The 24,355-nt window shown below is 37.0% G+C and overlaps 1 protein-coding gene across 3 annotated transcripts in view; it reads left to right on the forward strand.

Moving 5' to 3' along the window:
- The window catches only part of LOC135169317 (A-kinase anchor protein 200), a 59,491-nt gene that overhangs the window by 23,553 nt on the left and 11,583 nt on the right, over positions 1–24,355 (forward strand). The window contains exons 1-4 of one of the 3 annotated variants that reach the window (XM_064134205.1): positions 2,321–2,669; positions 11,274–11,558; positions 15,376–15,531; positions 15,671–15,784. In XM_064134205.1, coding sequence (XP_063990275.1) covers positions 11,331–11,558; positions 15,376–15,531; positions 15,671–15,784 — 498 coding nt within the window. In that variant the 5' untranslated portion in view covers positions 2,321–2,669; positions 11,274–11,330. Of the gene's footprint in view, positions 1–2,320; positions 2,670–11,273; positions 11,559–15,375; positions 15,532–15,670; positions 15,785–24,355 lie in introns of those variants that run through there. The other 2 variants (XM_064134208.1, XM_064134206.1) reach the window with 2 other exon arrangements.

Raw genomic sequence — 24,355 nt, forward strand, 5'->3', positions numbered from 1 at the left:
ACGAACGATGAACTGAAAAATCTCAGAACAGGATATGGTCGAAGAATAACAGTAGAGTTGTGCCGCTGTTGACCTAGTAGATGCAGTACCATATGGTTTATTGAGCTCGGCTGTCTTCCTCTCAAACTTCTGACCCCCAAAGATTTTTTTTACATTTCTCATCGAAATGAGGACGAACTGTAAAAGGAGGAATTACTAATTAGCTCGTGAAAAATGCTGAGCCAGAATTATATTTTTTGAGACAAACTTGCAGATAATTTCTGTCTCTTCATGTTCATGTTCTTGATATTCTCGTCTTCAGCATTTGAACATTTGAACACGTCCCAGATGTTGAAGCCCTTTTCAAACGACATTTCCACCAGGACATGTTCATTAATCAATTAATCTTTTTGTTATGAAGAATCAAATTTTAATTCCCTGAAGCATGTGCCCTCATCATGATTTCCAAACAAAAAAAGACTGAAGTTCATTGATTACGTAGACAACGTGTCATATTAAACTGATAACAGTATTATTATCCTGCGATAATTCTCGGTTATCAACTGACATAAAATCTCCTCCGAAGCTGTTCGTTTAAAAATATTTATTCCAATAAATTTTCCAATGATTGAAACTCCCCTTCCGAGAATACCCAAAATAACCTGTTGTCAACGTCACTCGGGATTCGTGAAATTCATGACTGACTGACTGACTGACTCCCCGGGACTTTATCAATAAAATTCCCCGCAACTCGGTCACCAGGAACTCCCGAAATTTCGTCGACAATCCAGGACAGTTGTAAGCGCCAATTGTAGATACTGGGGACGCGTTGTTTCCATGACAGTTGCCATTCTCTCGTGAACATTCAACACGTTTCGAAGATTTATGATGTAGCTTCCGGCGTGGATGAGCTTCAGAACCGCTTGAAAACGGCATTTCCAGGATCAGATTGACCCAGCACTCGTGAATATTCCCTTCGTCATGATTCTAACGAAATTTGAGTGAACAATTAATTCCACTTTGATTTGGGGAAAAGATTAACCGGGGATGGACGGACAACAGGGAAAATATTGTCGAGGGCCCCGCCCTGATCATCCCTCTCTCTCTACTCCCTTTCGACCGTTCTAACCAGTACTTGTGTTCGCGCCAGGGGTTGCCATGCACGACCTGCCGTGCGCAAAAAACCTGACCGCCCGGGACTCCATCTCCGCCTCGTATTCCGCCCCAAAAGATTTATAATTCTTTTAGAAAATTATTTTCAAGGATTTTTCGAGTTGTCCGAACCTTTTGTTCAGAGAAATTTTTACCTCACGGGGATTATTCAGTAGAAAAATTATTGGAAAATTTTAATGAAGGAAAAGTGGTAAGTGAACCTGAAAAGTTACTTTTTTGTACAGCGAGGATAAAAGGTTTTTTTTTGGCTTGTGAGGGATTTTTATGGGGAGACAAAGGCGAGGGATATAATCCCAGGGATCAAAAGATACTTTTCCCACGAGTATCAGTTTTTTTTTCATTAGGAAACGTACAAAAGGGCCTCGAAAAAGTCACTTTTTAGTACATGGTGATGAAAAAATGTGATAAAGCTCCAGTGGTTGGTCTTTTCGAAAATTAATTTAAAGTCTTGTTTGAATCGTTTTCACGATTTTCTGGAAAATTATTAGGAAATTAAAGGAAGAAAAATAGGGAAGGAGGCGTGAAAAGCTACTTTTTAGGACAGCGTGTTGGAAATATATTTTTGACTCGTAAGAGTTCCGTATCGTGATGCGAAGATGAGTAAAGATACTCTCTTTCCAGGTATGGAAAATTTTTTTACCACAGGCATCGATAAAGGGCCTCTAAAAAATTACTTTTTTGTATAGCGTCTTGAAAAACTACATTTCCACCAAAATAATTTATAAGACGACCCGAAGCCCTGGGCTATAATCCCTCGAGTCTAAAAACACTTTTCCCACGACCATCAAACACTAATTTTCAATACACCGTCTGCAAAGTGACATTTTACGCTCCGCGTGCGTAAAATTCCACTTTACACTCCTCGTCCGTAAAGTTTCACTTTACTCACTATGAATAAAAAAATATAATTAACCCTCAGTAACTCCACACCCCTCAGAAATCAATCGTTCCTTATTTTTTAACCATTTTTTCCAATTGTTTAAATTATTTATCTGTGGATTTCATTTTTGTACATTTCACCCCGACGCAAAAATCCGAGGAAAACTAAATGTCCCGGGACGGCCGAACCGAAACGTACGACGCCACCAATCCACCTCCACTCCACCTCGTGCTCGGGTCTGAAGCCCCGCACGACCAACAAATCGTTTCTCTCTCGGTTTCGTCCCTTGCACGGGCTACGGCCTCACCAGTCGGTTGCGCGTTACCAAGCCAAGTGGATGAGGTTGTTCATGTGCCTCGCGTCTGTACATTCATTTCACCCATACACTCTGTGCAATCGTGCAATAGTTTTTTTATTGTTTAATTATTATTTCATTTTTTCATTTACTAATGAGTATAAAGTGCTGAGTTTCATATTCAATACTGCCCTGTTAAAGGCTGTGAGTTACTAAACTGTGTGGAGATATTCGTTTACTGGAGTGTGTGCATTGTCGGAATAAAGAAAGGATATCACGGGATTTTTTTTCCCATTTTTTATCGAGAGGAAATTAATACTGAGGATTGATTTCAAGTAATCGGTGAGTCCTTTGACTTTTATTTGTGGGGGTATCTGCATTCGGTGAATTTTCGAGATGAAAAAATCAATATAATTTTAATGAGTTTCTATGTGATGAGAGAAATTGTGAAAATTATTTTTGAAATTATGGAAATATATTTCGGAAATTCGGGACTTTTGGGAAAAATAAAGAATTTCAATGTTGAAATTTTTTGATAAATTATTTATTTTTGAATTTATTTATCCGAAATGGAGTTTTATGTCGAAGCATTTCAGTAAAATGAGAGACTATATTTGCGAAAAATAATTAGGGGGAAAATTCTATGAATAAGTTCTTTGCAATAATGATAATTAGGATTCACTCGGAATATTAAAATTATTAAAAAAATTATAATTTCAAAGTGAAATTTTCCTGATAAATAATTTTTTTTTTAATTTAGTTGAAGTGTCGGAGCACTTTAGTCAAATTAAAATTTATATTTTTTGCATTAATGCTAATTAGGATGGACCAGGAAAATGATGAATGTAGACCATTATTTTTTTAAATCGAGTTTTTAAAATTTATTGGTTTTTTACCCTCAACGTCTCAACCGCTGTTTATTCATGCTACTTTAAAAGGGAGTAAAAAAATTTTTAACAGTTCAGCTGTCTTCTCTTAAAAATTTATTGTTACATTTTATTATTCTCTGGGCCGATGATTTAAGGCTTAACGGTACCTCAGAGGGACGAGAGGGTCGAAGCTCTAGGTCGGTTAGTTCGTGGAAGGACGATTATGCCAGCGTACAACTTCCTGGATTTTGTACTATAAAAGTTAGAGGAGAGGCCGGAGATACTTGGGATGTTCATTGTTTCAAGATTGCTTTCTCCTCGGTCTTCTCTCTTTCCACTTGGTGAATTGATATTGATGATTTATTGGGGATGCACTCGGTGATGGGGAGAAATGGCCTTTCGTCCTTGATGTTGACGTGTAATTTATAGTTTTTAACATCTCGAATGTATTTTTGGTGCGAATGGAGATATAAAGTTTTTTATTGGGGTGTCAATAACGATCTAAGTACGTTTTATTCCGTTCGTTGAGTACAAATGTCTCGAGTAAATGAGGGGAATGATATATTATCTGTAGATGAGAAACGATCTATTTTCTTCATTTCTTTCTACAAAAAAAAATTTTTTAGATTTTATCCAAAAGTAGAGCAAAATATGACTGAAATTTTATATTTACTTCAAACCAACGAATAAAAATTTGCAACTCTCGCATTTTTTTCTACCAAAAAAAATCGATGTTAACTATTTATAAAAATTATTTATTTAGTTTTGACATGATGACATCTATTTAAGCGAATATCAATTTAACGAGAAAGAATATTCGAGCAAACTTTGAAATGAATCAGTTATTAATCACAAATTGTTATCTCATGACTTCATGTTTTCGCTAAAAATATTCCATCGTCTGAAGAAATCGATTTGCAAACGATTCGAGTGAATAAAAAATTAATCTTCAGCCATTAAATATAATTTAGAAAAATCTGGAGGGAGAGATTTATAATTTTTAAGATTTTTCATTATGTTCACCCCATCAATATTCGTGTTCATGGAATCTTCCACCGGTCAATATTCTCATAGTTTTTGCGTAACGTTGGCTGGGGAGCAGCAGGAATATATTTGCTTCTTTGCGATATTCGCCATTTTGAAAATGGTCAGTAATCGATAGCGATGGTGGGTGCACGCAAGGGTACAACAGTTGGGCCAAAGGAGGCTTCAGGGGAGGGTGAGAAGTTGAGGAAACCGGTGAATAAAGGAGGATAACAACGATTTTTTTTTTTTCGAAATGTCGGCGACCCAGGGAACGTTGGCGATACGTTTTGCCAGTGGGAAGCACTTCAACGTGTGCGGTTTTCCATGGGGGGTAGACTTGTCGAGGATGGGGTAGGTTCAACGTGGTGCGGAGTGAAGTAGACGGAAAGATAAAATTATTCTGATTTAGTTCTAAATTTACAAAAATTTCAACAATTTGTTTTAATTAAAATAATTGTTAATAATTGTTTTCAATTTGTGGAACTGAATTTTGTCGAGATTCTTTTGAATTAGAACTTAAAAAGATGAACAAAATGAGGTTTATTGAGGTAGTTTTTGTATAAAATATTTATTCGATAGTTTTTGTTTAAATTTTTGTAGTGAATACATGGAAAAAGTCGTTATTTTCTGGTTGACATTGTTCGTTTTGGATTTGAGATAGAAATTTTTGAATTTTTGGGAACTTTTCACGTATTTTCAAATCAAAAATTGTTTGGGGTAAAAGTAAAAAAATAAATAAATCGATTCATCGTTTTTTTTTTCGAGGAATAATTAGAGGGCGTTCATAAATTAAAATAAAAAACAGTAAAAAAAATTGTACTTTAATCTGGATCGTTTGACAACGAACAAACTTTTTACAGAGACTGTATCGCAACAACAACAACCTTAATTCCAAATTTATTTCGAAATATATGTCCCGTCGAGTGGAAATTGTTTTTAATCAGTCGGTCAGTTTTTGGGGAAAAAATGCGGGGGAATTTACTGGGTCAAGCTTCAGGTTTTCACTCGGTAAATTGTATTTTATAACTAAGACTGGAACTATTGTTGATTGACGGATTAACACAAGTAGATGGGCGTGATTGTTCCAGTCTGTGAGCAAGTGAGTCCAGTAAGTGGACGCCTCGAAAGAATTTTCAGTCTCGTCTGAGCCAAATTCCGGAGCGGTCATTCATTAGTAAATTTTCCTTATGAGAAAATTTCTCATTTCAATTCCCGGAACTGGCGATTTATCGGTGGAAATGAGTAACTGGCATTGTTATACTGAACGAACAAATTCCGGGAAAACATTAATTTTTCCGTCAAGTGAGAAAAATTCAAGGATTTTTTTTTTCACCAAAATTATTGCAAAAAATACTCAAAAATGTCCCGAAAATAATTACTCTCCTCCGCGACCGTCACTTCATCCACTTTCTAAAAAGAATATCGAACTTTTGGAATCACCCGTCGGAAAAATGATCCTCTGAAAATGGAGAAAGTACGAAAATCCTCAAGTCCCTCGGTTATTCGACATTGAATCGACAGAACAGTTTAGTTACAGCCCCAGAGCCATTTGTTGGGATTTTTCCACCGAGTTTCAGCCAGTGGGTGAGGATACTCTTTGTCGTGGGTTTTGCATAGCCAGCAGTGGGCCTCTACCTGCCGTGCATTCAAAAATCCATGCGACCTGAGGGATAAAACTCCGGGGGATACCCGAGAGTGAGGATAAACCGCGAGAGGGGAAAAAAAGAGAGAGAGAGAGAGGAAGAGAGGCCTCTGCCCTTGCCACCGACACGATTGTGTGTCAGTTGGGTTGGGTAAAGAAAGAAGGCGAACCGCTTTTATGCCGCTGGAGGTTATTCAACGGCTCCCCAGTAATTCCAAGATTAAATGTATTTTTTTTTTCGCCCCCTCTTAACCCTCACTCTCGCCGACCAATGACACTCATTTTTCCCCAGCATTACCTGTTTAAAATTTCCATCAAAACCGAATTCCACTCAAATTTCCAAAAATTTTAGAAATAAAAAAAAAGCTCCTCCGTAGCAAATCCATAATTTTCAAAGTATTATTATTATTTGTTATTTGATCCTCGGGGGCTTCAAATTCACCTCAAAGTTAAACGATACAAACTCATTCTAATTATTATTATTTATTACTCATTAATTGAATCACTGAATGATCATCGAGGAGTCCGATTTCACCTCGAAGTTAAGCGGCCAAAACTAGTCCTAATAATTATTATTATTATTGATTGATTGATTGATTGATTGATTGAATAGAAAAATTCATGAAATATTAAAATTTGTTGTAAATCAGAAACGGATTTTTTTATTGAAAAAAAAATGAGTTCTAGACGTTTCCCGTGGCATCATGAGTTGTACTTTTTTTATGGTCTGTAGCTGGTAAATTGTGGAACTGAAAAATTCTATATAATTATAGAAAACGAGTTTTGGAGAAAAAAGGACGATGACAAGTCAATTTTGGATAATTAGAAAGAAGTAAATAAAATTGGAAAAGTACCATTTAAGTGAAATTTAAATTATCTTTCTGCGCAATTGACCATTCCGATAAAAGCTATTGCACTTACAATCCACGTGGGATTTACATACCAACTTGCGGTAAAATATTGAATCGCTGAAGGAGAGTCAACACGTCGCGACGTCTTATCTACTTGCCGATGAGAATTGAAAATATATTTTCACGCGTATCGCAATCACGTTTGTTTTGAAATTTATTTTTATTTTCTGCGTTCGATATCAGAAGGTGGATAAATAAATGTTGTAATAGTTATTTATTATAGTGCCAACCAGATAATCTACGAGAAAATATATTTACAGGAGAAAATTTCCTTCTTAAAAAAGTATCAAAATATTCTGATCTATTTTTTTCGATAGAATGATTTATTATTAACAACGAAAAATACTCTTCCTTTTTAGTTAAATTGTTTTTAATCATTAAAAAATATAAAAACTATCACATTCTTTTTCTCAATCGCTTACTGTTAATGATAAAAATTATCTGTCCTTTATTCAAATTATTAGTCACATTATGAAAAATTTAGGAAATAAATTTTAAAGCTCTCATTCTTGACAGTTTCTCTTGACAAATGGCGTGTTAACAATACGTGGGAGCGATTTATCGTTCGCTGTCTAGGATTTCACGAATCTCATATGTCCAGCTACCAGTTGATTCCCCCAACACGTTTTCCCTACACTTCTGCATTTTTTTTTTTTCACTGGCTCATAATGAATTCTCCCATCACTATCTTTCACACGCGGTAGCACTTCCTCTCCTCGCATGTGAGCAATATTCCCTTTTTTTCATATCAATTTGAGGAACACGTGCGCACTCTACGGTCTCTAGACAAATACGATGCGGGCATAGTAGTTGGTACGCTCCGTTGGCTTCGCATTACAATAAATTTTCATTTTTCGAGGACACACTGATGCCGCACTCGGCGATACTCATGGACAGATGGTTCTTCGTGACCGACATGAGAACATTAGCGCTACCATTGATGGTCATTTCTCATTTTTTTTTTTATTTCGAATGGAAGCATTGTACTGGTCCAGGGGGAGGTCTTGGATTTTTTTGTTATATCGATCTGATATAATCGATATCGATCGATGAAGAGCGGGAAAATGCGATTTTAGGACGTGTTTGTATGTGTGCGTGAACGTCGGGAATGGTCAGACCATCTACTGGAGGAGGTTTGAAGCATCAGACCATCTGGTGGCAGAAGGGTCAGACTCAGCGTCGGAGAAGATCAAGAGGATCAATTTCTCTAGAAATTGGAGAATAGGTTCTTTGGATGTTACCATTTTCAGAGGTCACAGGGGTCAGATTTTATGGGGAACGTTAGAAGGGTCAGACCATCGATAGTGTCAGAAAGGTCAAAACATTTGGAGGGAAAGGTCAGAAAGGTCAGGCTCTCGATCGGAAAGAATCTGGATCAACTTAATAAAATTAAATGAAACAATGAATTGTTTCATTTAACAAAAAAATAATACGCGAAACCCATACCATTGCGACCATGACCATAACCGTGGGAATCATAGTCCTAATTTATTACCAAAAAATATGTACTCAGTTCATAAAATACCACAATCCTCTGATTTTTTTTTCAAATTATCCATTTTTCTTCCAGTCAGAAGGAAAAATAGTTGAACAGAAGAAATAAAATTTTCCAGTTCTCAGAAACAAAACAAAGAATGTCACTCACAATTTTCCACCGCATTAAACTCTATTTTTTTGTTTAAAATAATCATTCTCAGGAATTCAGGTAATTAGACAGCTTCGAGGGTGCATTTTTTTTTTCTGGAAAAAATAGGCATTTCTCCGGGTTCAGCTAATAGGTTCACACGTTAGAGCAAGAACAATTGGTGGCACTGAGTACCTACCAGCGTTGACTAACGGGAAGTTAAATTTCACAGAGATTTTAAACACCGTGAGTACCTGGGACGACAGAGTAGGGGAAGGGAGGAGGGAAGGGGGTGGGTGATGTGAGTATTGTTGAAAAACGGGGCACGCGACGTACAACAAAAGGGTACGGTTTTAGTTTTAGACGTGGCATGAGAAGAAGGCATTCGTCTATGTGGCAAATAAATGTTTGCACTCGTGTGGGTTATGCTAACCCCACGTGCCCTGTAACATCTGCCCGATGGGGGCAACGAGATGTTTTTATTCCACAATTCAACGTTTCAATTAGAGGGGAAATTTATTCTCTGATGTGCGAGAAATTTTTGTATTTTCCCTTTTCCAGGCGACGAGGTGAGTTATGGAAATTTGAGATTTTGGGAAATTGTTTGGAATTTGTTAAAAAAAAATTCCTGATTTGTCCATTTTTTTTTCTTCTGATTTTTCGAAAATCCGGGTCCAATTTTCTCGCGAAAATTTGACTTGAAAAATTATCGAGTGTTGTTTCGTCCCACGTTTTAGCCCCTTTGGAGGGTTAATTGTTATTCAAAATTTCCTTCCCTTCATTTACTCGGCTCTTGCCTCCACTGTAGGACAGACCCTCTCAAATATTTGATGAGATTTATCCGGTGTGTGGCCAAGGTTCGCCTGATTAACCCCAATAATTGAGGGAAAAACCGGTGACACGCGTCGCACACCCCCACCCTATTTGCCCCTGAGAATAGGTCAGTTTAGGTCAGTGAAATATTTTGTTTGCAATCAGACTCACCCCCGTATCACCGAGAGCCCTCTCAAAGCCTATCCATAAATTCACCCCACCTTATTTACTCTCATTTTTTCCACTCAAAAAAAATAAATAAAATTCACTGGTACACTTAATAATTCGCCTACGTCTTCGCATCCCTCGTCGCGATCGGATAATTTATGATGCGATTAAAAGCCAAGTCCCCGGTGTGTGGGAAGAAAGCAAGCGACGAGACTTAAAACGTCTTTTAGTCACGTTGTCCTTTCGCTTTTGTTTTGTCTCACTCCCTGTATTATTATTATTTATTTTTTGCCCGACGGTTGAATATTTTTTTTTATTCGCTTCCTTTTCAATCCTTTTAGCTTCATCTCGAACTCCCTTCGCTCATCGTGTGATGGATACCCTCGTGTTTTGCGTTGTTGAAAATAAAATGTACTTTAACCAAGCCTCACACTATAATTGGCATCGAGAATTTCCGGTAGGTTCTATAGGAGGACAGAAGGTCAACCGAGTGTATCACACTCTTACCAGACGGAGAAGAAAGTGCAAGGGGGAGATTTTTTATTTGTACAAGGGTATCAGTGTGAATGACATTGCTCGAGGGACCGAAAATAGTCAATAGATTCGTGGGTTTGGCGTTAAAATTTGTTATTAAATATTTTGCTTGAAGAGTACATTTTTTGAAGAGGTTCTTTCACTGGGAAGTGTCATTGTTCTTAGAAAAATGGTTTCTAAGGGTGTGTGGTTATTTATTTGACATTATGGTGGTGAATTAATAATTATTTGACATTTTTTGTTCAAATTTTTATGGTGAAATCGCCTATTTTAAAGTTAAAATAGAATTGTTTAAAATTTCGAGAACTCTTCAGGTGTCTACATGACACGTTACAGAGTAGAATTGTTTAAAAATCAACTGTTTGATAGTTTTGTCAAATAACAATTGTTTGCGATAGAAATTGCATCATTGAATACCACAAAAAAAAATTAGGTCGATCGATACTTTGATTTTCGAGAAATAATTACAGAAAGTTCATGATTTCCATAATTAAAAATATTTACAATAAAAAATAGTCACGTTTTAGCTGTTCATTACAGTTCAATCAATCAAATGAAACAATTGTCAAAGGATTCTCCTTTAAGCTGGGCCCTTTTACAACCCATAAACTTTTGACACAGACTGTGATGCCACCACCTTAAACCTGGAGATAAAATATCTCCAAAGAAGAAAGAAGAATTTGTTTTTCTTCAATTTTTTATAATTAGACATTTATTTATTTTGCTACCAGAAAGTTCGTCCCAACTTCCTATCGAGGAGTTAAACTACAAAAGAAATGTTTATTGAAAAAATAACCAACTTATCGCACTTAACATTTCTTTGGAACGAGAAAGAGCGGAAACTTTTCCTCTTAAACGTTTTATAATTAGATATTTGTTGTCACATCGTCAATCCGCTCAACGGCTCAACCCCCACATCTGGGTTCCCCCAATTGATCTTCTCCCCTCGTGTACTCCATAAAAACATGTTGGAATGTTGGAAAAATAACACGTCGATTTTTATCATCGATAAGAAGCCCTGAAAAGGGATTACCGACGCATAAAATGTCTCCTGCCATTCATCACTCAAATTCTACATTTTTTTTTACTATTACGACGTACAGTCCTCCAAAAAAGTGTGAACCAACGACGGAAGGGACGTCAGAGGGAACAACATTGTTCGGACGACTGTACAAACACCGGATTTTTTTTTTTATTTTATAAAATGCATGAGGCCCAGAAATAAAATTAAAAAAACAACCTCGCGTCATCACTGTAATATAATTTACTGCTAACGTTAAACAATGTCTTCTGGTACCAACAGAAAAAACCCCATTTTGATAAATTTTTGCTAAAGAAATCATTTCTCTTCTGTTGCAGGTGAATTGACGTTGATCGATTTTTTTTATAAAAAACATATACGATAAATAAATAAAGATGGGAGCGCGACACAGCAAGAGGTCTATGGACGTTACAACAACACCCAAGAAGGAGGGTTTACCCGCTGAGGGTGGTGATGCTGCACCAGTTGGTGAGGGAAAACTTGAGAGGATCGAGGAGGCCGATGTCAAGCCAACCACCAACGGTGTAGGTGCACACACAGAGGCCAGTGAGGATAAAGACGCCAAGGACAAGGACGCGACTACAGAGAAGGAGGAGACAAAGGTAAGGGGTTGGAGTTCATTGTTCAAGGGGTAGTTCAGGTTTTTTTTACCGACTGCCGGTACTAATTTGACGATTGACAGCGATTTGATGACTTTTTTTATTGTTAATTTGAACAGAATTTTGGCATTTGGTGTTTTGCATTCTTCAAAATCATTTTCTCTCGACAAAAATAATTTTTCTTTCTCATTTTTTTAAACAAAGTCTGCGGCACCTGGTGAAATTCATTAGTCAACTCATATCTAGGCTGTGAATGGAATTATTCTGTGTTCGATGGAACGAAACGTCTTTTTAAGGTTTATTATCGTCATTAGCGAGTTCCGATGAATTACATGCATAACATTTGCGGTGACAATGGGCTTCCTTGAAGCCTAAGGATGACGAAGGGGGGGGGGGAGGGGGTGATTGGGTGTAGGATTTCCATTGTTTAAATCATTGCCGTAAGAGCAGGAAGGTATTTATGACGTACTGCGCTGCTATTTTAATCCTCGGGATTGAATTTTATCGATTATGATTGCCTGGTACCCACAGCTATTTCTGACCGGATCTAGCTGCCAGGAGTGACAGCACGAAATTTAATATAACGATATTTGCATTGCAAAAGATCCCAATTCGTTCCATTGGAAGACGTGAAAATTCTCAAATATCAAAAATTTATGTTTCAAATAAAAAAAAAACAGACGATCTCGAGCTGAAAGTCATCATTTTGCAGTTAGTTTTTTCAACTATTTATTTTATACGACAATCACCTTGAGTTTGCAGATATTTTTTTTTTTACAAAATTGTATTCAATGATAGTGGAAAAAATTGAAGATTCTTTGGAATTTTTTAAACTAATTTATTATTCAATTTTTAAAAAATTGATTTTATAAAAGTTAAAAAAAAAAATTAAGGAATGTGAAAAATGATCGATTCATTCAGAAGGAAAAAAAATCAATAAATCGGTCAATATCGAAGTGAAAAATTGAAAATTACTGAAAAAATTACTAAAAAAGGTACTCGATATGTTCATCACCTGTCGATGTATTTGCCTTCGCGTATCTCAGGAGAGCCGAGAAGAAGAATTTAAGTGTGCGCCGCCAGGTGTGTCTCTAACGGGTGATTTAGCATTTTTTACTCAACCCATAGGATAGGTGGAAGGCTGCACTTGACCTTGATGCTGCTATGCAGGTCGCACGCCTGCTGCAAGCCTTGAGCGAGTCAACCACGACAGCCATAAATATCTCAAATTTTACGAACTGAAAGAGGCAGTAAAACAAAATAATAAAATAAAATGGAAAAACCTCTGTGTCCGTGGAGACGATACCTGAAAATTCCACGTGTCAGGCGCCGATTTCCTCTCGTTCGATAGAGTCCTCGTGAATGATAATTCTTCAGTCTCAAATGATGGCTTATCGTGGTATTGTTTATGCATGCGTAACAGGTGCCAGATTGCTGAGAATGAAAATTAAGATGAGAAAAATAATACGACGGAGGGAATAATCAGTTGGAATGCGATAGCTGGTGATAGCACGTAGTTAGGAAACGGAAGACGTTGGAATATCAACGGACAAGTGCTTCATGCTTGAACGATGAATCACGCATTATGGCTTTTCATACGAGAGATCAATTTGCGCGAGTTGGAGTCAATTAAAGTGAGGCGTGTCTCGGTGAATTCCAGTCTATTTATTTCTACGACGAATATTTCTGGGGAGAATTGTCTTGTCCGATGATTTTGTTGGTTGAACAATTTTTTTTCTGGATTTTTGCCGATCAAGACTTAATTAGAAATTAAAATCTGATTTTTTTTTCGTCGGCAGATGAGGAAGATTAAGTTTTTCGACACCTTGTTAAGGTGGTTCTGCGCTCAAGTCGGTAATTTACCGACTGGATACGATGATTTTGAATATTTTCAACGAAGATTGTTCCTCCCTGATTTTCATTTACCAAATTTTTCAGTAAATTGCACTAGTAAAATTAGAAAAAAAAATCAGATATAGTCAGTATTATCTAAATTAAAATTGTAAAAATATTGATATTTTCTACAACATTTTCTTCTTAAACAAATAAGAGAACTGTTCTCCGAACGGCGAATTATCTCCAACGAAATGTCAACAAATTCCTCAGTTATTTACATCCAAAGATAAAAAATCCAAATTTTCTAAATCCGCCACTAAAACTTACATTTCACAACCTTTCAATGAATCTCAAAAATCTTTTCTCTCCCCTCATTTTTTCATATCGGCGACCTTCTGGCGATTTTCAGCAGACAAACGAGGCGGAGAAAAATAAAAATCGTGGAATCGATTCAGCATCCGGCATTTAGCGAGGCCGAGGGCTCTCGACACGCGATCCTCGATGGTAGAAAAAAAAAAAAGCATTGAACCTTCACACGTGCCCCTCTCACCCCATCCCCTAGTCACTGCGTGCAGATAATCAGAGCTGAAGTGCAGGCATCAAAGACTTTTTTCTCAATGAAATTGTTTGCCAGGGAAAGGGAATTATTTGGTATTGAGATTCAAATTGAGGGATGAATACATCTTTGTCCCAATTGGTCGATTTTTTTTGTTCAGAAATTCACAAAAAAAGTCATGCAAATTCAACTTTTATTAATTGGATAAATATTTTTCGGTTTAAAATCCCAATAATAATACTAATAACAATAATAATAATAATGATAATTCTGACTCCCACCCTTCGCATGCACCTCTCGAAAAATCCCCGTTCAGTCGTATCCTGTCATACTATCCGGAGTAAAAAAAAATTAAAAGAGAAGAAATGACTCGAGTCATTTAGTCATGACGAACGCGAGATTAAACCGTGACAGCGACGGGAAATTCGATGCGGACTGTGGCGAGTTGAGCATAACATACTCTCTCAAATGTACTGATAGCTGTTTGAATACATCGTGTTACGGAATGTCCACAGGATGAAGTGTCACTGGGACCGAGGAACGCCAATAAACACGACAGAATAAAACCGCTGTGAATCATTCTCGTGTTTCCATACTTGTCGGCGAGTTGTACGAGCCAAACTGACACGAGCGTGACAAAATTGCACTGATAACCAACGGACTAAATATCGAAACTATTCAATATTATTTTTGTTTCAATGATAATACGACCAACTGCGTGTGAAACTAATTTTCCGACTGTTTTATTTGTTTATTTGTCCTCGAAGGTAAATTTTCGGCGTCGATCGTGATTATTTAGAAGTCATAGATTTGATGGAATCATAAAATGATACGAATTCTTTGGAACTTCTTTGAAAAATGATCTTAATTTTCTCGTTTTTATGAATCTCTTTAGCACATTCGAAATTTTTAATGAGGAAATTTATGGAAATTATTGAGATTCGCCTCACAGTCCACCGTAATTTAACGTAAACAATAGAAATTATTCGATTTAAGAGAATTTCAAGAATTTTTAAGAAATCAATAATACTTTTAGATAATTCGAAGACATTTGCAATCGTAATTTTTTCCTCAATTTATTTATCTGGTATGCAATTAACCGGAAAATTTGGCAAATGAAATATTCATAAGCGACGTACCCAATCGGTAAAACACCGACTTGCGAATAGAGCTACTTTAATTTCCCCGCATTCCGTCCTTCATCACCAAAACTCTCCCTCCCCATCTTCAGAATCATCACCACAGCGCTATTCCAAACTTAATTGAACTGGAATTTGTCGGGGTCAATCGTACGAGGAATGCTCCTTAAGAAAACCGTCCACTCATAATCCCTAATTTTTTTTTTCATCACAATTTTAATGAGGCTGTAACAAACTATTCGATATTTCGATTATCACAGGTGAATGAACTTGTATCGTATGATTGCAGGACGATGAGGAGGCAAAGGTAGAGGAGACGAAGGCGGAAACGCCGGCTGAAACACCGGCCGAGGTTGGTGATGCAACGACACCAACCGAAGGCACACCAGCCAGTCCTACATCTGCAACATCACCAGACACAAAGGAATCCAAAAAGAAGGAGAAGGTGAGAGGGGAGGGATATCATTTACCTGGGGATAATGCCAGACCTCTGTGTTATCCTCACCGCAGAGAGAATTTGTATTTTTTTATTTTTTCGTGTTGGGTTAAAAATGAAATTTTAATTTTTCATATTTTATTCGCAGACAAAAAAGAAGTGGTCGTTCAGGACGATAAGTTTTGGAAAGAAGGACAAGACCAAGCCCGTTCGTGAGGACGCACCCAAGAATGGTGATGTCAGCAAAGAGCCCCTTACTGAGGTAAGTCAATGATGAAAAAATCATAATAATTTACAAATGTGGCCGTCTGATTTTTTTTTTCAAAATATTCTTTCGTGGAGAACTTTAATTTGTTGGAAGAACGACAATTACAGCATCTTCGAGTGAAAATGTGGTCGGTAATTTAGGGAGAATTCCTCCTCTCCATTTTACCCTCGTTAATTGAACGAAAAAGGTGGGGTAAAGTGGATAAGTTACACATTTAAAAAGAACGTGGACAATATTATTAATAATTTATGGGATTTCCCCTCTTCTCGTGCTCTCATTATTGTTAATGAAGAAAAAAAAGTGCAAAATGGATGCGGAAAAATTTCTGAAATTTCGCATCTCCCGTTATTCATGAACAACAAAAAAAAACATTTGCATTTTGACTACTTCTTAATTAGGACGTTATTCACTGATGACTGATGATATATATAATATCAATACTTGTTTCGTTGCTGGAGGAGTTCAACAATCGTTTCTATAAACATTTTCGCCCAGTGATTCTCCATTTATTGTTACTACAACAAATACCCTCGACAAGACTGTAGTTGCCAGATCGTCAAGGCAAGACTGGAAAAAATTTAGAGGAAAATTCTCTGCCTTTTTCCAAAAAAATCAACGAATTGAGAACAAAATTCACGCCCCCCCAACCGATTTATTCTCCAGATGAACAGAAAATTGTCTTATCCTCAAAGATCCCTCACTTTCCAAAGTCAGCAAATACCTTCAAATTCCGCAGTCGTCAAACACAATTTTCCCAAAAAATTTTCTTTCCCAAAAATTCACTTCCGCTCATTCTGGAGGAAACCCCCAATTACCAATCAGTCCTAGTCATCTCTTTTGAAAAAAAAAAACACTCTAAAAACTATTCAGACACACCCAAAACTCCGATAACTTCATCTCCGTGTTTCCACCCCAGTTTATCATCCCCAAATATTTCTTTCCCGAGTCGTCCCCCACCCCTCATAATTTGATAACCTCCGGGCTTACCTCGATATCTGGCGTAGCCTTGAATCAGCCTCCCTCTTCCTCATTCTGAATAAGCCATGAGATCTGAGAGATGAGGCGTCCTCCTCGCACCCGGAAAAAAACTCCATTGAAAAGGAAAAGAAGAGAGCATCAAGAGGATTCAAACGAGAGCAGGAGTGTCTGTATGTGTAGCCAAACGAAGGGCAAAACCAAAAAAAAGGCTTCTCGTTGCGGTGGGGATAAAACAAGTCCCCATCCATGACTCATCCTTCTGGCCTCTTTCCCTCGGAAACCGGCTCTCCTGAATTATCCTCCACTCGTAACATCGATCCTCCTTTACCTACACGTAGTTCTACCAGCCTCGCCTCGAAATCAACCTTCAAAACTACTCGTGGTGTACCACAAGTGAATTTGCATCAACTCCGACTGAACTACTGTCTCGAAAGGACGAGGGAATGAGGAGACAGGACATTGTGCGTGGGATCTGAATTGTTGGAGCTGTTTGAATAATTAATATTTTTGGAGTTAAGGGTGGAGGATTATTCTGAGGATATTTTCAGGCACCTTAATTTTTGCATTTACACTGAGAAAAAAAATTGTTTTTGGTAAATATCCATTTGTTGAAAAACTATTTATTTTTTTAATATCATGTCTCCAGGCAAATCATTATTAGATAATCCTGATAGGTCTGAATTATGCAAATTATATTTTTCTAGGACAATAGTTTGTTAGTTACAATTATGAGGGAACTCCTTCAACTATTAAAAACATTAAAAAATTCGTGGAAATTCTTTTCTCTAAAAAATCACAAATTAAAAAAACCAAAAATCATCAATAGATTTCATTTGAGATTTTCCGCAACATAATCATCTTCAAGAGCAATATCATTGTCATCATTGAATCCTAATTAAGCTCCTCAGGGACTTACTCAATTCAAAAAATGTCACTTTATCAAAAATATTCTTTTTCTAGACTTCTATTCGTTTAATGAAGTTCACTGACAAACTCAAAATTTCTCATAAATAAAAAATTCATTTCTTCGTTCGCATATTTCACGTTTTTCATAATTATATCAAATTGAAAGATCGTAGATTGCCCTATCAGTTAACAAATCCAATATCGAAATCATTAAATCTCGCCGAACGAGCTTTGTATGTCACTTGAGATGATTTATGGTGGAGAATAAATCGCTCGGAAGTCGATCGTAACTCCAACGCGTGGGTTAAGACTAACTGGTTGTGGTTTGAAGGAAGACAGGGGTCTTCAACCGTTCAACGATAAAAAAAAAAGCCCAAATGAGGAGAGAAAAATCAAGGGAGGCGATAGGATCTCCAATGAGTGGATAAGGAGTAAGTAACGATCGATCGATGGAGAATAAATTCACGAGAATCCTGGGGGATACATAAAATCCAATGGAACCACTCCCTGTTATGTACCACGCGTATTTTCTGGAAATAAAAAAATCAAACGCAAGGACGACCCACACACAGTTGTCTGGATCCTTTCTTTCTCGTTGGTTAAGGGACGGTGGAGCTGGAGGAGTTGATGGAAATGCACTTGTGGTCGACTGATTTGAAAGTACTTTGAGTGGGAAAGTTTGTGCAATGCTATTGGACTCGTAAAAATCCTCAGGCTAATGCAAGACAGATTTCATAATTTTCTTTTGAGGAACTAATGAGGGTAGAGAGGTTGTGGTTTTTTTTTTCCTCTGGTATTCGTCTTGGTATCGACGACGATAAGGATCGACCCTGAGAATATTCGTAGATCTGAGTGTTGATGAAGTCCTTTGTGACATCTCTTCAGGAAATCTCGGTCTTATCTGAGTGAGGAAAAAAGGACGAGAAGGTGAGTCACACTATTGTGTGGAGTCTTTTCTCTCGGGTGACTGAGGGTCGGTCATTCTGGAGGAGGTGATGGAAAGGCAGGAAAATACTGAAGCAACTGTGAAGAGTAGATGTCGTAATTCTGGGGTAAGGAATTGATGGAGATGGAAATGGAGATGGAGAGAATTTCATAGTCATTTTGCAAATTTCATTTTACTTGGTTTTTCTTTCGTTTCTAGGCTTAAATCCATCTCTGGGTCAGGAACAATATATATGTGGTTTATCTGATTGGGAAAATCACTTAATTTCGCTTCAAAATGGCGCCTGACGAGTCCAATTCTGATCATTTGTCATTGACTTACGAAAATTTTGAGCGAAAAATTTATTTTAAGGTTTCGATTTCAATTTTTTCTTTGGTGCGATCTCCAGATATATCTATAGATCATTCTGAAGATTATTGATAGATCTTCATAATGACGTATGATAAATCCACTTTCATTGAATTTCAGGCTTTGAAAAATAGTTTTTCCCAGTTCTGGAGATTTTAGACTCAACCAATGGCGATATACCATATATCATATATACATATATATGCCATATATTATTCATTCTATTCATCAAGATAAATGTTATAAGCGATAATGCCTGGGCTTTAGCATGTCACACTTTAAAAATCTAATTTCCTTTCTTTAAACATGAAAACTCCCGAGTTTTCTCTCTAATTTTGATGGATAATTCTGTTTCACATGGAAATATGTCAAAATTACCCTGAATTCAACCCCTGAATTATCCACTTATCACCATTTTTCAGTGATTTATGACAGACTATGATAAGGAAATGAAGTTTCGTGATTTTTTGTTTGAAAAATCATATAAAATTCTGATCTTCATTTTCTCAATTTTCTCACAACATAAAAATCACAAGTTTGGAATGGTCTATGAAAAAAAAAATAATTCTACTAATTTCCTTCATTAAATCCCTCCATCAATCACAATTTCCGTCATCGGTGAGTGGAGATGAAGATAATAAAATTCGATTAATTATTTAGTTCGTCTAATCAATACTAATCGACGATTCTAGTCATAACACGACTAATAGCCCTAATTTTCCTATTCAAAATTGGTCATTATCGAATGTGTTAATCGAATAGGACGGTTAGGGCCATTGGCGGCACCTTCTCCCCCTTGAGGGCACGGTTCAGCGGCCCAAACTTCCCGGATACGAGTCTGTTATTCCAGCCCAGTTGGTCAACGTTACCCCTTTTTTTTTTCTCCATGAAAAATTAATGGAATATTATATTTTTCATTCTTTGTCTCTTTCCATTAATTTTGTTGGAGGGAATAAAAGGTTGTAACGGTGATTCTCTCTTTGGATGATGAAATACAGGGGATTGAGCTATCAATCATGTCACGTTGAAGACTGGGTCAGTGCACGAGTAATGAGCACGTGCACTTCTTGCTGGAGAATTTTCCACGATTCGTATTAGGAGTTATGGGGTTTGGACGAGTTTTAGTCGAGATCGGTGACTGACGGATCGTTTGTTAGATGATATCCCGGTGGAATTTTTTTTACTCATTCCCAGGGAGGAAATTTAGTTCGGAGTCATGTTGTGAGGTTTTTATGGGTGTGAGGTTGGGTGAGGGATTAGAGGATCAGAAGGAGATTCTAACGTAGTTTCCCATTTTCTCTCAAGTCGATGTTTCGATGTGTCTTCTGCAGATTTCACGAGAATTTTTCGCAGACAATTTATTGACCAAAGATCCTCTTCAGAGAATATTTGCTCTGAAATGACCTCAACTTTCCTCCATAAATTATTCCATAAATTTCCTTCATTTATAATTGATTAATTAATCGAGTGCCGAAGTTTTATTAATTTCCAGAGAAAATCTTCACCTCAAGTTTTATGAAGTTTCAGTAAATTAATTCCTGAATCGTTCGCCAGTTTTAATATTGTAATGAAGTTGGGAGACTTTTCCAAGTGGTTATTTTTTAAATCGAAAGGGAATGAGAAGGGAATTTCTAGATTACCTTCAACAGATATGCATATTTCATAAACTCCTCCAGTGCATGAAAAGTCGTGGAATAATTAACTCAACTATCAGAATATTCAACTAATTAAAATATCTACCCCAAAAAATACGTGAAAAAATTCAGATTATTTTTTTAAAATATTTCCTTTGACAGATTTATCGAAAACTGTCAATATCTTTTTTTACATCTCACAAAAAATGTCTCACCCGCGGGTTTCCCACGAGCCACAATTCGTTCTTTACTCCCCAACTTTTCAGCTGACAAAAAGAAAAATGTGGAGATGTCAGAGTTTAAGTGTAGAGATCGATCGAGAGATTTGCCAACCCCCTCCACCCCCTCTGGGGTAGGAGGTGATATCTTCGCGCCTCGATGAATGTCACATTGTTTCCGCCACACCCAGTGTTCTCGGCCTCCCCCTGTTACCCACTCCCTCGCAATCTACACGTGCGAGGGTAGAGAGACATCACGAGGAGAGACACCTCCAGCTTTTGTTAGAATCTGCTTCATCGAGGGATTTCGCGCCTCGAACCCCTCGTACGCAAAATTCATGACTGAGGGGGGACAAAAATGATTCTCTAGGTGATCAATCAGTTGGTGGATGTGTCAATCCGGACAGATGCTGGAGCATTTGTTCATTGTCAATGATGTGGTTGATGTTACTAGCTCTTCGTATCGTTGATGACAGTTGAATAATTTTTTTTATGGATTTCACAGTTGATATTGAAGTTTGCAGATTAGAATTTAATCGTCGATGCTTTTTTTAAAATTAATTTTGGTGGGTTTTTTTTTGTTTATAATGAATTCACTGGAGTAGAAAAATATTGATCTTCCGAACACGACTTTTGAAAGATTCTTTTGAATGTGATTTTATCAGATCTTTGGAGGACATTTTTTTTCAACATCTTTGGAAGATATTTTTTCAGTCTCCTGTAGATTGTTGATAAATTACTGTCTTTTATAGATCTGTTGATCATTCTCCTGCAGATTTCCGAAAGTTTTTTGAAAGACAAATTTTTCTACGTCAGTTTCGTATGAAAAAATCTGTATTAAAGATCTTGAAAAATTTTTTTGTTCGAAAATGTTAAAAAATTGAATGATTACCAAATTATCTTTCGAAGATCTTCAACAAATTTCTTTAAATTTTTGGACTCGCTTAACGCCATTTCCACGAACCCTTCCAAGGATTTTTAAAAAATTTCCATAAAATCCTCGAAAAATCCCCATTTTTCAACGCAGATCAATATCAACAAACCGCAAAATATTAACTAAATATAGAAATAAATATTTCTTCCTTCCTCTTCAGGTCCATCGGTACCTCCCAAAATCCATGAACTTATCCCCAAAAAAATTCTAAATTTTCTCCACTGAAAAATCTCAGAAACCGCCAGTGGCCATTACGAGGACAATGTCGATAGCTCTTGATATATACAGACCCTCGGGATGACGAGTAGTGTGCGATGTTATGATGTGCCAAGACAGAAACGGGTTTTATCGAGAGTTTCACTGCAAGGTGTGCAGACGTATTTAAAAGCCACTCGCTATCTCCATTTTTTTTTTTCATCCCTTTTTGCATATGGGACATGTGGATGGCGATGACCATGGGAAATCGGCAGGTGCATTTCTGCCAGATCGACTGCAATCCCCTCTCATCCCCTTCACTCCCCCGGGTGTATTTGCTTTCTAAAATCTCGACCAGTGTTGGCGCATCCATGGAGATGTGTTGGCTTCTTCTTTTGTTTTATCGTCGATGGAATCGATAAATTTTTTTAGATTTTTTTTCCAGGATTTTCTCGACTATTGGGGATTCCACGGGATGTGAAATAGTCTCACCAGTTTATTCTCCACTTCCTCTCCGGTGTAACGGTCAATAAAACGGTTTCAATTGAAGAAAAAAAATTGTGATGGGAGGAGAGCAGTACAGAAGGACATTTACTCATTCGTTATGTAGCTGGGTATTTTTTTCTGCTTTAAAAAATTTAAAATTCTGATTGAAAAATTATTTATTCGTTACTGCTCCCACCGCGAGGTTCAGGAAGTCGATTTTTTGGATTTTGATAAAAGACAGCTTTGTAAAATAACTGTGAATTTTTTTTAAATTTCAGTATTAACAATACCTCGAAGAAGAAACTCTTCACACTTCGAAACTCGTAAAAGGGAATTCGACTTATGAATAGCATACTTGGACCGTCTAGTCTCAAATATTTGGCTCCATTCGAAACTTTATTTTTCGCGCTCCACTGATAACGGAACGAGAGAAACTCGTGTCTCTACCGCTCGGTTCACATGAAAAAAAATTACTTCTCTGTCGGGACAATATTGTTTCGCGTGACAATAAAATGACTCGATAATGAGTTTTTTACGACGTCTTTCTGAATTTTTTAGACTGTTATTTATCTATTTTTGTTAGACTTCCGCAAAATGGAACTAGAAGTTCATAACGTTCCTTCATCGACGACTGAAATTTCCACCAAAAAATTATCAGAATTTTTCACAATTTTCATTTTCTCAAAATCACAATCAGACAACTCACTTCCCAACTCTAATTTCAATCAATGCATAAAAATTAATTCTCCACCTTTGCCTTCGTCAATTTTATTTCCTTAAGTCGAATGGACCCTCTTAAGGGTTCCAAATCAACAATAAAAAAAATCTCAATCAATTAAAAAAACCTCCCCTCAAAATCCATAGCAAATGTGTTTTCAATTTGCCTACGATGAGCCTTCAGTTATCTCCACTGATAGAGTATCCTGTTCTCGGGGGAGTGGAAGTAAGGTGGAAAGATAAAGGGAAGAGTTGGGAAAAGAAGGACATGGGGGTTGGAAAGAAATAGGGGTGGGTGGAGGGGGTGAAATTCCGGAGAATCCCGATACGCGGCGGCCCTGGCGGATTTGGGCGTCGTCTAGTATCGAGCGAGAGCCAGGATGCCGGGGTACGCACCAGCTCGGTTGCCATGGTGACCGTCTGACTCGCGGGACTTTTCGCATTTCGTGAAAATCAACTAGACTGTCCCCTCTTCCTCCCCCTTGCCCCCCCTGTTATTTGCGAAATTGTACACGCGATGGAGTTTATGGGGTTGAGTCATGTGATTGGGTCATTCGGGGGGTCGGGAATTGATTTGATTGATTAGGAGGGGAGATTTGTCATCCGAGAGGACATTTTTTATGGCAAATGAGGTTGAGCATTTGAGTGGTTTTTGAAGTTTTGTTGATTTGGGGGTAAAAAATGTGGGTCTTTAGTTTTTTGATGAGAATTTTGGTAAAGAATAGATTGAGAAGCATTAGTAATAATTTAATTCATTGGATTTGGAAAAAATCATTTAATAATGATAATTAAGTTGGAAATACAAATGAATAATTTTGTTTGGGAAGTGATGATCCCAAAAATAATTATTAAATTTCTAGCAGGAGATCAAATTCTAGTTCGAATAGGACATCATGCGTTAACAATCATTTTCCTAATTTATTCTTTAGATGAGTTGATTTTTGCCAATAGAATTGGGAATTAGTTTCCAAATGAAATCGTTAGAATTATAATTGAAGAGAAAATTAAAAGCTGTGAATTTTCGTTCATCTAATAAGAAGAATTCAATTATTAGCAGGAAATAATGAATTATTTGAGATATTTCTCATTAATTTGAACCTCAGAAAAAGATCAATCATAACTATAATTAGTTTATCAAAATTAACCGCCAAAATTTCGATTTTTCTAGCCCATTCCCACACACACACATGATCTCAAACCATT

Source organism: Diachasmimorpha longicaudata, chromosome 14, assembly GCF_034640455.1.
Source record: "Diachasmimorpha longicaudata isolate KC_UGA_2023 chromosome 14, iyDiaLong2, whole genome shotgun sequence".
In the NCBI taxonomy this organism is placed as follows: domain Eukaryota; kingdom Metazoa; phylum Arthropoda; class Insecta; order Hymenoptera; family Braconidae; genus Diachasmimorpha; species Diachasmimorpha longicaudata.